This window comes from Piliocolobus tephrosceles, chromosome 20 (assembly GCF_002776525.5).
Source record: "Piliocolobus tephrosceles isolate RC106 chromosome 20, ASM277652v3, whole genome shotgun sequence".
Classification (NCBI taxonomy): Eukaryota; Metazoa; Chordata; class Mammalia; order Primates; family Cercopithecidae; genus Piliocolobus; species Piliocolobus tephrosceles.
In genome coordinates, this window is record NC_045453.1 from 36,043,724 (window position 1) to 36,060,606 (window position 16,883).

At 63.3% G+C, this 16,883-nt stretch overlaps 1 protein-coding gene across 1 annotated transcript in view; it reads right to left on the bottom strand.

The window, feature by feature from the left end:
- Positions 1 to 16,869, bottom strand: part of NKAIN4 (sodium/potassium transporting ATPase interacting 4) — a 19,406-nt gene extending 2,537 nt beyond the window's left edge. The window contains exons 1-5 of the mRNA XM_023183257.3: positions 16,769 to 16,869; positions 6,816 to 6,953; positions 5,701 to 5,781; positions 4,532 to 4,729; positions 1,116 to 1,176 (exon numbers count right to left, since the gene is read on the bottom strand). Coding sequence (XP_023039025.1) covers positions 1,116 to 1,176; positions 4,532 to 4,729; positions 5,701 to 5,781; positions 6,816 to 6,953; positions 16,769 to 16,822 — 532 coding nt within the window. The 5' untranslated portion in view covers positions 16,823 to 16,869. The remainder of the gene's footprint in view (positions 1 to 1,115; positions 1,177 to 4,531; positions 4,730 to 5,700; positions 5,782 to 6,815; positions 6,954 to 16,768) is intronic.
- Between the last annotated feature and the right edge of the window lie 14 nt (positions 16,870 to 16,883).

Sequence of the window (16,883 nt, forward strand, 5' to 3'; positions counted from 1 at the left end):
GGCCTGTGTGGGGACGGCCTGGGGGACGGCAGAGGTAGGACAGCCCGGGTCCTCCGGCCTGTGTGGGGGCTGCACCGTGTTCTGCCCACTCTCCCACCACCTTCTGTCACGTTCAGACACGGTGGCTCCCTTGACACTGTCTGCACAGCCAGCAGGCGACAGGGGCTTGCTGGGCAAAGTTGAGGCATTCTGAACTCCAGGCTCAAGTGGGGTTCCCATGTGAAAATGTTTGAATGGAACCAGAGAGCGGAAACTGTTTGCCTCCTCCCAGGAAGCTGGCTGAGCTCTGCGTGATGGTTTAGGATCAGCAGCACAGTGGCTGAGGGACGCTGGGTGCTGGGGACCAAGGCTCTGAGGGTGTCCCCTGCCTCTGGAATCAGTCCTGGTCTGAGGCCAGGGTGCCCTTTGACGTGTGGACTGCTGACCCCATGGCCCTTGGGGTCCTGGGGACAGATGGCTCTGAACTGGATTCTGACCTCAGGGGTAGTTCTGTCCATAGGAACCGTGGGCTCCCCAGGCACACCCAGCCCTGCTTGGCATCTGCCCTTCCCCACCCGGCTCTATCCTCTCCACAGGGTCTTCCTGTGAGACCACATCAGGATGAGGGGCCCAGCGAGGGCACCTGAGTGTGGACCACTCATGTTGCAAATCACAGGAAAGTTGACGGGCGCTGGCGAGCAGAGGGAAAATGAAAACCCTGCCTAGATGGGTCCAGGCTGCCACCGAGGGCCAGACATGAGCGTCCCGGCCAGCGGGGCCTGGTTCTGAGCTGCCTGGAGGCTGCAGCGGCCCAGGACTCAGCAGGTCTGAGCTCAGACCTTCTACCTGTGGCCACTGCGGGGATCATGAGGACAGGCCCAGCCCGAAGCACAGGAGCCCTTGGACCTGGGGGACAGCTGAACCCTGGGGCCCCCAGGCCAGGACCTCTTCTCATCTCTTCCCTGTGTGTAGTGAGTCCTCTTCTGCTCAGGTCTACAGTCGTGAGCAAGGCCCTGCTGGGCGTGGGGTCCCTCCCAAGAGGGGAGGTCTCTCGCCTTGCCCAGACAGGACAGACTCGGAGTTGCCACCTCTGTAGCAGTCTCCCACCCCACTGCCTGCAGAGGCGCCATACTCACAGCTGTCCTCTTCCTCCGTAAACACGCTGACCACGTAGCAGCCACAGACAAAACCCAGAAGCTGAAAGACACCACAGGCCGGGGGTGAGTTGGCCAGGCGAGCCCGTGGGGGGTCACTGCAGCGATGCGGGCAGAGGCACCTCAGCACCCCTGACCACCAAGGCTCTGCCTCTCCTAGACCTCAGGTTCCTCCTCTGTAACCGGGAGTGCGAGAGCTGGCCCGTGGGCATCCTCAGCTCTCAAGTTCCAGACGCACCCCTGCCTTCCGCCCCACCCCACTGGGTGGGGGGCAGGTGGGGAGGATAATGGCTATTGGGTGGGGAAGGTGACCAGGTCAGCCTGAGTGGCTACAGGGAGTGGGGTGAGGCCGCAGAAGCCCAGGCTGGATGAACCCCAGGCCAGCCCAGTCCCAGCCCAGAGTCCCCTCGGGCCCCTTGCCTTTGGCCCCAGCCCACCCCAGCCAACAGCCACCAGGAGTTCCTCCTCCTCTGTGGAGCGAGCCGTCTGGGATTCTGGTGTTGAGCTTGGCAAAGTGCAGGAGAGACAGGCTGAGGACTCGGGGTCCAGCAGGCAACTCCAGGCAGAGCTGGGGGCTGGTTGCTGCCTGTGGGGCAGGGGTCAAGCAGGGAGAGGAGAGGGACTGGCAGTCCAGGGCAGAGGGCAGGCCGATGCAAAACCGCACACACCTCGCAGACACCTGCATCCAGGGCCACTGAGGGAAAAGGCGCTCTGGCAAAGGGGGGCAGCATTGCCACAGCCAGAAACACCAACAGCATGAGTGAGAGGGCCCGGCCAGGGTCACTCCAGGCCACAGACACCGAGGGAGGGGTTGGGGGCAGCCGGCCGCAGTGGATTTGTGACTGGAGGTGCCCCGGAACGAAGCAGGACACCTTCCTGGCTGCACCTTAGGCCGACCGCTGAGCAGCTGCGTGACCTCGAAAATTCACTTCACCTTCTGGTCTTGGTTTCTTCCTCCATAGACCTGGCCCAACGCTCCCTGTGAAGGCCCCGGTCCCAGGAGAGGAGACAGGACATGCAGGTCAGGCCCCAGGGCTGGACATGCGTGGGCTCTGTCCCCCCGACCCCCACCCCATCTGGTACAGGCGAGCTGGCAGCTGCTTTCCTGGAAATCCAGCTCCTTTCTAGGGGTCAGTCAGGGGCCAGGAGACCTCTCTTACCATGAGGCAGGCAGACCTGTCTCCTTGGTATTAAGACAAACTCAAGAAGCTGTCCCAAATGGCCATTTCTGGTTCCATGCCATGGCCAGGGTGGGAGCAGGGGTGAGGGTGGGCAACCTCCACGGCTCGTCCCCCCCACTCCAAAGGAGCCCAAGACGCCCCCATCACAGAGCTGGCCGTGGTGCTGAACAGGCAGCTGAGCTTGGGGAGCCACTGGAAGATGCCCCTTCCAGCCAGTGCCCTCCCCTCTTGGGGACCTGCAGGCCGCCTCTGTCCCACACCCCCGTGCTCCCCGCCCTTCACACTACCGCCTCCTGCCCATCCTCCTGGCTCCAGCCCCAGGTCCACCCCGAAGCTCTCCCATCTCCCTGCTGCACGGAGGCCTGGGATCTGCAGACCCTGCGCTGCGCCTCACCCCCAGAGCCTGGCCTTGTCGGACAACTCTCTGTTGCTACCATCAGCACAGCTGGGCAGGGGTCAGCCAAGCCACCAGCCTCTCCGAGACCCTCCAAAGCAAAGAGCAGGGGTCTGCGCTTCTAGTGAGGACTAGCTGGCTGGAATTTAGATCCACATCCTATTAAAGAAATTCCCATCCCTGGGAGTCAGGATAAAAGCCAACAGCAGGCCCCGTCTCCCCAGCCACGCATAGCGCTCACTCCTCCAGCCTCGGCTCCCATAGCACACCAGCCCCTCCGAGAAAATCTTCATTTATTCCCGTCTAGCTTCCTTTTTGTTGCCTTCTCACAAAGCCTAATCTCAGGAGCTTTGATGTGTACACTTGGGACCTTGGCTCTTTCTCCTCCAGTGGCATGCACCTGGGTTCCACACATTTTGGGGGCAACTGGGGCCCCCCCGTGCCTCGCTGAGTGGCTGTGGTCGGAGAAACAGCCCTGACTAGTGCTGGAGGGTGGTCTGTAGCCCCTTGCTACGGGGCAGCACCTCCCTGGCCTGATTTCCTGCAGGACCAGAGCAGAGCCCAGGAAGGAGCCCGGGGAGCTCACAAGGCCGCCCATACCATCACATGTTCTTAGGCCATGGGCTCCTTCAATTTGGAATTCAGCTTCCACCGCCAGCTGCTGGCCGCGGAGCCTCGCTCCTAGAAGCCCCATGTCCACCTGGTGTGCTGCGTTGATGCCAGCGTGTGCACCAGGGAAAGTCAGGGAGCCTTGAGATTGGTCACAAGTTCCTCCGGCAATGGCACCAATCATGCTGCAGTCACATCGGCCCTGCCCCAGGAGCTCCTGAGGCGAAACGCCGACCAAGCACCCTCCACACACCCGTCTCAGCTTTTGCCTCCTTCTTCTGAGCACTTCGAGGAAGGCACTGGCATCATCTGCGTTTTATAGAAGTGGGAGCTGAGGCACAGGGAGGTTGCCAGGCTCACGGAGGTGGCACAGCGGGGAAGGGGCCGCGTGGCCAGACCAGGAGCAGCACCGTAGCCCCTGTTCTCCACCGAACCAAGCAGGGCCTGTTCCCACACAAGCAGAGTCCTGACAGCAGAGTCCTGACAGCAGAGTCCTGTTCCCACACAAGCAACAGCTGCTCCTCAGCCCCTCCCGGGCCACAGAATCCCTGTCCGGGCCGCAGGATCCCTGTCCGGGGCCGCAGGATCCCTGTCCGGGCCGCAGGGTCCCTGTCCGGGCCGCGGGATCCCTGTCCGGGCCGCGGGATCCCTGTCCGGTCTGCAGAATCCCTGTCCGGGCCACAGAATCCCTGTCCAGACCGCAGGGTCCCTGTTCGATAAGACCTGGGTCACGTGGCACCAGCTTTGCCAAGTGCACACTCCAGGGTTCCAGACAAGGCTGAGGGGCTTCTTGCTGGCCCAGCCTCAGGCTCTGTCCACTTCCTGTGACTGGCACGGGCTTGGGGCAGCCGATGGAACAGGCTGGACACGCATCGATGGGTTTGTCAGGAAGATGCTTGCCGTTCCTCCTTGGGACCGGCAAAGCCAGAGGCGGGGTGTCTCAGCCTGATCCAAGTCCTTCCCACTCCCCACGGCAAACACCACACTCAACTTGAGAAAGGGCCTGGGTCGGCCCCACCTGGGGGAGGTGGTTTGCAGAGGTGCCAGCCACGTGGGAGCCCACCCGTGATACCTTAACCTCTCTAGCAAGGGTGGGGATGAGGAAGGCAGAGACAGGCCTGAGGCCTGGTCAGCTGGCCCCGCCCCAGGGAGATGAGCCCCCAGCTCCGTGTCCCCTCCCTCATCAACCCATCCCCACCATACCCCATGCTCACCGCAATCAGGATCTGCAGGCCGCTGTGTAGGGCCTCCACAGAGCTGGGCTCCAGGGCACAGATGGCACCTGACACCAGGGCCTGGCCATGGGGGGCCCCGAGGCCAGCTGCCGGCACCTCCTCGTGCAGACAGCCTGGCCAGTGCTCACGCCACCAGGAGCGATGCTGGGAGAGGTTGAAGGTCAGTAGCTCGCTGTCCTGGGGGTGAGGAGCAGGAGCAGGGCCGGTTAGCGCCAGGAGGTGGCCGGCCTCACCCACTGCAGCCTGCGGGGATGCCACCACAGAGAGGAAAGGGGAGGTCCTCTCCTCCCGCCTCCCCTGTCCTCCCACTGCACCCTGTCCCCAGGGCTCCAGCCGTGGTGGGGAAAGGAATACGAAGGCCCTCCCAGCCGCTCCTATGCCTGCCCTCGACCCACACACCTTCTCCTCCAGGAAGGCCTCCCTGCCCAGACCCCAGAACTCGCTCTCAGGGGCACTGGGTCCCTTCCTTGTGTCTCTGGCCAAAGCTGCCATGTGATGTGTGTCTGCCTCAGGACAGTCTCCCCGGCTGCAGCCCCAGGTGTGGCTCCAGGAAGCGGGGGCCCGTCTGCCTGGCTGGGCACCTGCCTTAGTGCCCACCTGTGCCACACCGGCCAAAGCAGAGAGCCGCCGGGGGAGACCAAACTCCACCCCACCCCAGCTTTAGAACCAACCTCTGAACTGCAGGCAAAGTGCCTGAAACAGCCTCGGTCAGGGTCGGCTCAGCGATGACCCTCCACCTCGTTTCCCTGGTTCCCTGCATTGCAGGAGGCACGAGGCTTTACCAGCCTGGAGGGTTGGTCAGGCTGGGACAAAGGACCCCACATGGCCCCAGGAAGGTGGTGTCCATTCACCTGCACATCTCTGCCACAGTTTGCCCTGCTCTGAGGCTCCTCCTCTCCAGCTGGAGCCCTCTCACCTGCCAACACCCACAGACGCCTTTCATTCCCCAATCAAATCACTGGTCTCTCCCCAAACCTTTCCTGAGTCACCAACCACAGACTAGGGCTGTTCTGGGTGCTGGGGACAGAGCCATGCACAGACAGCCCCTGCCTCAGACGATGGATGAAGAGAAAACAGAGGGGGTGTTACAGGGGGCCCGGCCAGGACCCCAGGGAAGGACCTCGCACTGCCTTCCGGTCTGTACTCACCTGTGAGAGGCCCCCAACTTCCAGGTAGAAGCAGATGATGAAGATGTTCCAGGTGACCCAGATGGCTGCCCACACCGTGTACTAGGGAGAGGGGAGGACAGGGCGGCAGCTGAACGCAGCTCCTGGGCACACCTGCTTGCACCCAGCCCCCGGGGGAAGGTCCTGTGATCGCACAGGAGGGGCGGCCTCTGCTCCCGAGTCTGGTGGCCCCCGGATGCACAGCGTGGAGAAAGGGGTCCCCCGTGCCCTCCCTGGGACAGGTCTCAGAGCTTTCCCACGTGGGCGCCCCAGGAATGAGGCCGTGGGACAGCCAGCCGGAGGAAGCCCCAGCGCAGGTCGGCATACGGACAGAGCATCTCCAGCTGAGCTGCCACGGCCTGTCCTCGCCTCGCCGGGCAGACGTTGCACACAGACAGCACAGGCCTCCACTGCAGAGCACCCCCAAAACCACCCCAAGAGAGTGCCCCCAAGGAGCTGCCAGCTGCCTCTGTAAACAAAGTTGTGTGGACACAGCCACGCCCATCTGTGCACACACAGCCCAGCTGCTTTTACGCTGGGACCGCACGGGCCACAGCGCCTGAGGTATTTACCATCTGCCCGCTACAGGAAAAGTCACCACAAACCACTGGTCTGGACCGATTATTTGGTTCTGCACTGAATGAAAATGCTGACTGAGCAGAGAGACATTTTTCTGAACATTCTTTCAGCTTCTCCAGAGGATACAGCAAGGACAGTATGGCCAGAGGTCTGCTGGGGTCCAGGTCCCACCCTGGGCTTGAGGCAGTGATTTTGTTCCTATTTTCCCATCTGTAAAGCAGGGATCATGGCAGCACCCATACCCCTGGCTACTGAGGGGATGAATTTGTGAGGGCCTTCAGCGCCTGGGGCTCCCCAGTACATGCAGCTGCTCCTACAAGCAGCCTTGGAAAAGCCCCGCCGTCCGAACCAGAATTCTAGATGTGCAGGCAGCAGAGGTCTGAACTCAGGGGTCTGGGTTGGCGTTTGTGGGGTGTTCAATGGTGTCCAGGAAAATAGGGCAGGATGGTGCCACAGGAGCCGCCATCCTGGTCACCCCAACCCACCTGCCCGTAAAGGGGGCCGGGCCCAGGACTCACCACCAACACATAGCGCGGCCGGTACTGGATGGTGCCAAAGAGTCCCAGGATGACGACGACAATGTGGGCGAAGTTGGCCAGGATGGGCGCCCACTGGTAGCCCAGGAAGTCAAACACCTGCCTCTCCAGGGCAGTGACCTAGGGGCAGGGCGGTCGCCATGAAGGGTGGACCCAAGGGAGGCCCCAGGTCCACCAGCCAGTGCCCGGACCAAGGTGATGGGCAGTCAGCTGGGACTTCCTCCCCAGACCTGCCCACCACACCTTTGTTTGACGAGGGACGCCGGGGCCCTAACTCCTGCTCCACGACCTGCCCAGAGCAGGCACTGGGCATCTACTGTGTGCTTGGCTCTTCCAAGAAAAATCCCCAAATCAGCCTGACAGGCCCCTGTGTGTCCCCACCCATCCTCATGCATCCCCACCCACCCCCGCATGTCCCCATGTGTCCCCACCCATCCCCATGCGTCCCCACGTGTCCCTGCGCATCCCCACCCGCCCCCGCCCGTCTGGGCAAGCGTTCCTCCCTTGAGTAGGCCCCATTCCCTCTGTCCCCGGTTTCCTCATCTGGAGAATGGGAACAGCGGGGGACGGGGGGCTGTTCTAAATCGCGCATCGTAGGGCCAGGTGACAGACACACAGATGGCCCAGAAAACACCACTCATGGGGGTCAGATGGCCGGGAGAGACTGACGCGGATCCACAGGGGTACCGGACGCCGAGGCCCCAGCCTGCCACCTGCATCTCAGCCTTGGGGACAGCGCTGGCGAGGCCGCTCTCTGGCAGGCAGGTGGTCTCCCCTCCACTTCAGGACATTACAGGACTCTGTGGAACTGGCCCTCCCCACAGGGCTGAGAGGGAACCAACGAGGGAGGAGGGGAAAGCGCCTGAGGAATATAAAGTGGGTATTTTATGTTTAGGAGACCAAGAAAACCTGAGCAAAGCCATGACCCGGGTGCTAACTGCAGGGAACCGCGCACTCGGCCCCGCCCGTCACCAGCTGCTTCCCACACGCTGGTGAAGCACACCCCAGAGAACAGAAGATGCTGCAGAACTCGCCCCACCCCCACCCCCAGCCGCCCCACCCCTCACCCCCACCCCAGCCTCCCCATTCCCACCCCAGCCTCCCCATCCCCCACCCCAGCTGCCTACCCCCACCCCACCCACCCCAGCCTCCCTATCCCCCATCACCCATCCCAGCTGCCCACCCCCACCCCAGCCACCCCATCCCCCACCCCACCCACCCCAGCCTCCCTATCCCCCACCCCACCCCCATCCCAGCCACCCAGGGGCCAGAGCTGCCGCCATGCTCAGGACAGCGACGGTGCATCCAGGGAGGACCAGAAGGGACTGGCGTGTGCTGGAAAGGCAGTGACAAGCGACAGCAGCGCGGCTGGGGTGAGTGCCATGGCTGCACTCTGTGGATTTCACTGCAGGCACTGGAGGGGCTGAGATGCTGTGAGTGGCCTCCGGGCCTCTGGCCTGGGGGGTGGGATGGGAGGGGCACCCAGAGAGGTTGAGCCCTGAGGCAGGGGAGAGTTCTAGAGGGGCCTGGGCACCTCCTCACGGTGGGGGGAGTGGAGGCTGGATGGGCTGAACCAAGAACAGGGCCAAGCCAGGAGGGCCCCGGGGATGCCGGGTGGTGGGCGGCCCAGGCTCTAGGGGCAGCTTCCATCCCTGCCTGGTACCGCTCCTCAAACCATGCCTGGGGCACAGCGGGCAGGGTGGGCCGTTGTGGATCTGCCCCACGGTCATGCTGCAGGGAAAAGGAGGCCTAGCCTGACTCCATTTCGTCCCAACCCCTGACCCACAGTGCTATCCTTCAGGTTATCTGCTTTTGCCCGTTTCTGCATGTAGACCAAGCTAACGACGGGAGGAATTCAGCTTGGTTTACCTTTCAAGCAAGGACGACCAGCCCCTTCCCGAAACCACCCTGGAGGACAGGAGCTGGGCAGGGTGTGCACACAGGCAACAAGACTGTGGATCTGAGCCCCGTGACCTGGCCCGGGATGTGGGGGCTACAAGACTGCACCCACCCACTGGTCCTGCCTCACGGTGAGTCCAATTCTGCCCACAGCAGCTTTCACCCTGCCCTGGCCCTCCAGCTATAGTGTGGCTCCAGTGAGAAAGCTGGGCAGGTACGGGGCCCAGCACAGAGCAGGTGCTCAATAAACGCCAGGAGCAGGGTACTGTGAGGACACCAACTGGTCCATGGGCTGCAGGGAGCAAGATCTGGCAAGTGATGGTCTGGGGAGCCAGGCAGGAGGCTGAGGGGTTGGGGAGCCAGGCGGGAGATTGGGGAGCGGGGCGGGAGGTTGACCATTGGCAAGGAGCCTGGGAGCCTCCCTCGGGCCGCAGAGGCTGGTGGCCTTGGAGGGAGGAGGCGGGAGTATGGCCCCCAGGACACTGAGGCGGGAGAGAGGGTCCAGCTCTCCCCCGAGCCCATGTGGAGCCATCTCATTCTTCAGCAAATCATCTCCAGCGACAGTGGAGGCCGCAGAGGTCTGTCATGGCAGGTGGTTCCTTAGAAAACCTTTTTCCAACACAAATTGCTCAAAGCCACACCCTCATCTGTGGAGTGGCCGCTGGTGAGAAGCCACACAGGGAGGTTGAGCTCACTCAGGGGCCAGAGGACTCTGCTCTCCTAACCCTGACCCCCAGTTCCTGCCCTCCCAGCAGCCACCTCTTTGGGAGCCCTCGGGCCACGGGAGCCAGTGCACCCCACGGATACCCACAGGGACCACTTCTCCCCCACAGCTGTGGCCTGGTCCCCCGCCAGGCTTGGAGCTCAGGACAGTGAGGCCCCGGGGCTTAGAGACCCACACTTCGCCCCCTCCCTCTCTCATTTCATGGATGCCAGATGTGAAGCCTGAAGACCAACAGCCCCCTGAAACGACAGGATGGCAAGAGCCAGCCCCCCGAAACTACAGGAAGGCAGTGGCCAGCCCCCTAAAACTATAGGAACTAAAGGAAGCCTCCCATGACAGGAAGGCAAGGCCTGGCCCCCCAAAATTACTGGGAAGGGCCAGTCCCCCCAAATTATAAGAAGTCAGGGGCCACCCCAAATGACAGGAAGGCAGAAGCTGGCCCCCCCAAACCACAGGAAGGCAGGGGCCAGCCCCGAAGCCTCCTTCCACCCAGCTGCGGAGAAAGGGTGAGAAGGCGCAGGAGCGTGGGTCAGCAGGCTTCAGGCAGATCCCGACTGGTCCACCGGGGTCCCAGGTACAAAGGACACAGAGGCTCACAGCCAGGGAGAGGACGGGCCCTGGACAGCGACGCAGCTCCCGGAAGGTGTCAGAGTAGGGGCGTGCACCCTGCACTGGGGCCGCAGACCAAACGCCAGCACCTGCCGCACGCCCCGCATGGGGTGGTGCTGGCCACAGCGGAGGCCACTTTGCAGGTCCTTCACCACATCACTCAGCAGGACGGGTGGCCACGGAGGCTTTGGCAGAGAACGGCGGGATCTGAGCTACGTTTTAGAGACGGTCGCAGGCCCGTTCTGCTCTCCCCCAACAGCCCAGACCAGACCCCCATTCCAGCTCACAGGCTCCCCACAGACAGCAGCGCACAGAAAACCTGTCCCTGCACGCCCCGCCGACAAGTAAATGATTCTTTTAGGACCTCCTTGGCTCTAGCGCCCCCTGCTGATTAGACTCGGAATCTTCCTGATTTCACAGCAGCAAATAAGGACCCACATTCCCAGGGTCAGGCCAAGGCCCCCAGCCAACCAGGGTCTCCGGGCTGCCCCAGGCTGCCCCTTCCCGAACCCGGCGGAAACCACTCTCCCGAGCTGCCATGGCTCTCTGCACCCTGGGAAGCTAGCTCGGGCCATCCGTCCAGCAACCCACCAGCCCCTGGAGAGGCTGGGCCCTGGCCTGGACAGGGCGGAGCCCTCCCATCACCCTGAGGATCTGTACCTGCCTCCCCAGGCGACCGCTGATCCCCAAAAGGGGTGTTCGCTGTCAGGACTGGTCAGGGACTCCCTGGGGCCAACGACCTGACACAGGCCAGCTGGGGGTCCTTCCCCGACCCCTCTTCCACTACCAGATGTCAGCCGGAGGCAGGGTGCAGGGGACTTGTCTGTCCTCCCCGTCCATCCAACTGAGCTCCTCCCAGGCAGGGACCAAGCTCCATTGTGCTCGGTGGGGACAGTCAGAGACGGAATCCCTGACTCAGGCTTCGGGGGACGGGAGGGGCTGCAGACAAGGGCAGAGCAGGCCCCAACGCAGGACACAGGTTGTCCAGGAGGCAGCCCGAGGCAGCTTCAGGTGTCCGGAACCCACGCTGTGCACAAGTGCTGGGCTTCACCCACTCCGCACCTCGGGCTCCTCGTCTGTGAAACGCTGGCGCCTCCATAGCTGGATGTAGGTCCAGCCTCATAACTCTGCCCGGCAGACTGAAGTGCCAGCTGCTGCCGGCTGCCGTGGCTATAGCAGCACATGTGTGCGGAGTCCCCGTGTGCAGCCTCAGAGCTGGTCTCACCCGCACCCACGTGACCCTCCGAGGAGGCCCCAGTGCCTGTCCACAGGCCCTCCATGCACTCCGAGTCCTGGGAATCTGCCCGTGTCCTCCACGGGAAGGGGATGCTGTCCACAGATGCGCCCACGGCAGCATGACCTGCCATGGGGCGGGGAAGCCTGGAAATGTCCAGTTTTGACAAGCCGGGTGCTGTCATGTGAGGACAGTGACTCCAGGCAACCAGAGGGCCTGCCTGGGATGCAGACAGGTCAGATGACATGTGGTGGGGACAGGCAGAGCAGGGGCAGAAAGGCAGGGGCCACGTCTGCAGAGATGGCCTCAGAGCTTCCCTACCAGCCCCTCCCAGTCCTGTGGTCACGCAGATGCCTCGCGGTCCTCGAAGGGAAGTTGTTCTTTCTGTGATCTCCGGACTTCCCCACAACCAGAGCCCCCTCAAGCTAGGACCCCTGCCTGGGTCAGCTCTGGGCCTGGAACAGGGTCACTGAACCCTGGAGCTTGATGGGGGGCACTCAGTGGTGCCGGGACTGCTGGCCTCACAGCCTGAGGGGACAGACTGAGCAAGGGAGCTGCTGCCCAAACTCACCAGCCGGGCAGACCCAGCACCCTGCGTCGTCCTCCTGCCACGCCAGGAGGATGGGGTGTGGGGCATCACCCTGAGACCCCAGGCTGGCCCCTCCTGAAAGCAGCCCAGGTCCCACTCCCATGGAGCTTCCAGACCGGCTTCTTGGTTGCGGGGGTTCTCCAGGGTCAAGGCTTGGCACCTGGACAAAGCCCCTGGCCTCCCAGGTGTGGCCTCTTCCCCACCCTGCCTCCATTCTCCGTCCACGGATATCGAGCTCTTCAGGCTGTGCTGGTCAAAGGTGGGGCCCACGGCCTCCCTGCTCACCCATGTCCTCCTGTCTGTCCTGGGCCATCTTAGGCACGGCCAACCTCACCCAGCTCCATCCCCCAGCCCTTGCTGCCAGCAAAGGCTCCTGCTGAAGAGGACGGGCAGGCACAGCGCATGGAGGCTATAACGAACTCAGAAGCACTGAAGCCCACAAGACAGCCTCCTCCAATGAGACCACCACCCCACCCTGCTGTCCAGCACCCACACGGTGCCTTGTCTCCTGAGGGAGACCACCGCACCTGCTGCGACCCCAGGGAGGGGCAGCCCCTTGGGAAATGACAGCTCCAACAGCCCTGCTTGGGAGTGGACCCAACACCAGGCCTCACATGGCCTCAGATGGCCTGACCACCGCCACCTTGGAGAGACCCTCTCCTCGGCCCTCCGTGCAAGGCCGGTCAAGAAGGACAGAGAAGTTGCCCAGGGCACCCATGGGGGCGGGGGGCCCAGGGTCCTTCCCCTGCGTGGCGTCCCCAGGGCTCTGTGAAGGGGGCGTCACAGTTTCACACTGGAGTCACAGCTTAGACACCAACAGGTCTTAACAGTCACCTATCAACGAAGACAGTAAACAGAGCGCGTCCGGCAAACCAAGCAGGCCTGAAACGGCACGGAAAACACCACTGGCCACGAAGGGCCTCAAGACTCACCTCCACCTCCTGGGAATAAAAGGCCCAGCAAGCACCTGCTGCACCCGATACCTTCTGCAGGAGAACCCACCCGACAAAGACGTAGGGCAGGGCCCGTGTCTCGAGGCCTCGTAAGCGGGTGAATTGCCAAAGACACCCCAGCCACCCGGCCGATCCCCAGCAGAGGACAGAGACAGCAGCAGAGGCCTAGGGGGCCATAAGCTGCCTCCATCCAGCCCGAGCCCTTCACTCGGGTCATGCGGCCCCGTCCTTCTGACCTCTCACCTCCACCCCCTGCTGCCCCTGCGCCACCCACATCACAGGCGGCATCTTCTCAACTCTTGGGACAGCCAGGCTCCCACCTCACTCAGGACTCAGGGTCTGCCCGTGCCACGCCCACCTGCCACCAGCACCTCATCCCCATCCCACTCCCCGCAGCACCGCAGCCTCTGCCCACACCTGCCCACACCTGCCCACGCCTGCCCACACCTGCCCACGTCTGCCCGGCGCAATCCCACGGTGACCTATGTGCTGCTTTGCTCACGTCAGTCATCAGTGGGGGCTGATGGAGGGCAGGGTCCGCCTCTCTCTGCAGATGCAGCCAGCCTGGGCACTGCCTGGCATGGAGGGCATGCTTTCCCTAAGGGCAGGGCCCAGCTGTCCGTGTTGTGGGGGAGCTGCAGAGCCCGGGGAGGCCGGCTCACAGGAGATTCTCCACTGTGTACATATTGGGAAGAGATCCTGGTACTGGAGGGCAGAGGCCACGGAGGCCCCACCCGGGGCAGTGTCCTGGGTGTGGGGGCTCAGCTTGAGCTCTCAGTAAGCCCCATGGACAGTCTCTACAGAGAGGCCGTGTGTAAAGCCTTGGCCACGGAGGGCTCAGAGACTGGATGGTCCCACACTCATGGGCAGAGGAAGCTCTGGCCAGGTCCGGGTGGGAGCAATTTCAACAGGCTCCAGTGACTTGGGTGTTGCTGTGGGGAGGGGCACCAGGTGGAGGGACAGGCTCCAGCAAAGATCTGGAGGCAGGTGGGGGGGGCGGAGGAAGAGAGGGGGAGCGTGAAGGGCCTGCACTGTGACGGGTGCCACCCGGGACAGGACATGTGTGCACACTCACGCGCCTTGCAGGCAGAGCTGGCTGACAGTATCTACCCTAGACACAGAGTTAAGATTAAACTCTTGGCTGGGTGCGGTGGCTCACGCCTGTCAGAATCCCAGCACTTTGGGAGGCCGAGGTGGGTGGATCATGAGGTCAGGAGATCGAGACCATTCTGGCTAACATGGTGAAACCCCGTCTCTACCGAAAATACAAAAATTAGCCGGGTGTGGTGGTGGGCGCCTGTAGTGCCAGCTACTCGGGAGGTAGAGGCAGGAGAATGCTGTGAACCCAGGAGGCGGAGCTTGCAGTGAGCCAAGATCTCGCCACTGCACTCCAGCCTGGGCGACAGAGTGAGACTCTGTTTCAAAAAAAAAAAAAGATTAAACTCTTAGTCCCAGGCCTCCCCATTCTGCCCAAAGGATGCTAACCTACGAGGAGGGATGTCTGCCCTGCTGGAGCCCTCGGGGGAAGGTAAACAAACCCCCAAGGGGGGCAGTTCTTGCCCTGGCCCACTTCGTCTACACAGGGCAGTCCTGTGAGGTCTGGGCTGGCAGCTGGGATGAGCTGCACATATCGGCTACGGGGTCTCAGCCTGAGGAGCAGCCTCAGGTCAGGCTCCAGAATGGAGACCCTGCAGCACAGAGCGGCAGGGGCGTCATCTTCATCTCGAAGCCAAGGCTCCCAGAGGCTCAGGGCTCCATGACATGTGGCCACATGCGTGAACAGTGAGTCTCATGCCACCATGGAAGTGGGTGACCCTGGTGGCCCTGCCGGTACCCAGCCCCAAACCCCTTCCTGAGCCTTTGGCTCCTGGGGTCTCCTCAATGCAGCAGGGCAGAGCCTGGGAATCGGACGCGGCACAGCCCTGCTCAGAGCTGGCAAAGTTCACACTGTTCTTTGGGGAGAAAGGCTCCCAGAAGAGATACCTGGGCCCTTTGGCCTGAAGCTTGGTAATAAAATTCTCAAAGTTGTCAAAAAAGAAAGAGGGGGTGCTACCCAACCCCCCCATCCTCTCAGGTCCCCCACCCGCATGCAGTGACTAGAGCTGTGGTCAAGGACTCTTCTTGCCCAAGGCAGAGGAGGCACAGTGGGCTGCCAGACTGCCAACCTAGCCAGGACAAAAGGCCTTTGACAGCTCCCTGCTGCGATTCAGCAGTGACCCTAGAGGCTGGCCTGAGAGGACACGACTCTGCCCTGTCCCTGGAGTGTCCCCAGGTCTGCTGGGGAAGCCCTGTGGCCCTCAAACCAGGATGACTCTTTCCCTCTTGGCTGCAACCAAATTTCCAAGGGCCTGCATGTGCGCCCTGCATGTCTACTGTCCACTGCAGAGATGAAACAGGAACATGACCCCACCTGCCCCTCTGCGCCCCAAGGTCACATCCGATCAGCACCGTCGTGCCTCACTCTGCACCTGAGACTGAAGCACCCATTTCTCCTGCCCAAACCCCAGCACCATCAACCCCAGCACGTTCTCACACCACCTTCAACAGATGGAAACTAAGGTCACCAGTGTCCCCCAAAGCAGCCTCGCTTTCTGACGCCAAGACACCACCAGCTGCCACCGGCCAGGCTCCAAACTGGGGTACCAGCCAGGCTGGTGCCTGTCCTTCATGTGGTCAACCGACCGGCATTCAAGTCTTGGAGTGGACCACCCTTGCCCTCCCCATTCCCGCTTCCAGCCCCTCCCCACCCAGTCTCCTAAGGGACTCCTGCCACTGAGGAGCCACTCACTGAAAGATACCAACTCTTTCAAGGCCTGGGATGGTCCCTGGGACCCCGAGCCTGTTGCAGGGTCTTAGGTTATCTCCGCAGCCCTAGCGAGCCTCCCAGGAAAGCTCCGTAAGCTCCTTCCTTCCTGGAGGAAGGACACGATGCCTCCTCGGCCGTCCCCAGGTCCGCCCGCAAGCCTGTGCCCCTAAGCCGAGGATGGGACACCCAAGCTGCACAGCCACCGACTCCGAGGGTTTTGCGGCTCAGAACTCTGAAACAGCCCCTTGGGGCCCTACGAGCTTCAGGAGGAGGAGGGGGGCGCGCAGTCCAGCTGCGCTCCGCAGCCCACAAAGCATCGTTTCCTTTTTAAGACGGGAGGCCCAGGGCCCATTAGCATCGAAGCAAAGCAGCCTCCTAGCCCGGACTGGCGAGGCCTTTGTTTAGCCCCCTCCCCCGAGGGCAGCGGGCTCCGGGAAAGAATTCGCCTCCCAGGCGTCCCAGGGAGCTTCGGACTCCGGGCAGAATGGAAACTTGGCCGAGGGAGCCCCGGCCAATCCCGACACAGAAGACGCCCGCGCTGCGCCCGGGCACGGGCTCCAGCCCCTTCTCGCCCCCGCATCGCTCCACGCCGGGCGGAATGGGGGGCAGCGGGGGCGGGCAGGACGCTCTCACCCCAGCCCCCCACACTCGCAAACTCGCAGGCACAGCCTCCGTCATCGGCCCACCCGGCTGTCAGAATCCGAACTTGGCCGCTCACTCGGCGCCCGGGGCCGGCTGCGGGACACGCTCCTACACGTGGAGACACGCGCACCCGGGGGCGCACACGCCTCTCCCGGCGATGGCGTCCAGGCGGCCCCGCCCGAAGGCCTCCGTCCCGCCCGCCCAGCCAGCCGCTCCCGGGCACCTGTCCCCGCCGCTCCGGACCCGCGGCCGCCCCCCGCGCGCGCACCCCGGGGACAGGACCGGGCGCCGCGGTTCCCCACGCCCCGCAGGCGACACCACCTTCGGCCGCAGCAGCCTGGGGTCCGAGGCGTCCCCGTCGGAGCTGGCGCGGGACCCAGCGAATGGGCCCAGGAGCGGAGGGACTCGCCGGGACCCCGCAGCCGCCGTGGGTCGGGCACCCGGAGCTCCAGGAGGCCCGCAGAGGGGTCGCCACTCACCAGCTGAAACGTGCAGAGGACGATGAGCGCGCAGCGGCCGGAGCAGGAGCCCATGGTGCCCGCCTGTGCAGGAGGCCTCCGGGTGCCCCGCGCTCGGCCCCCGCCCCGCCCCGCC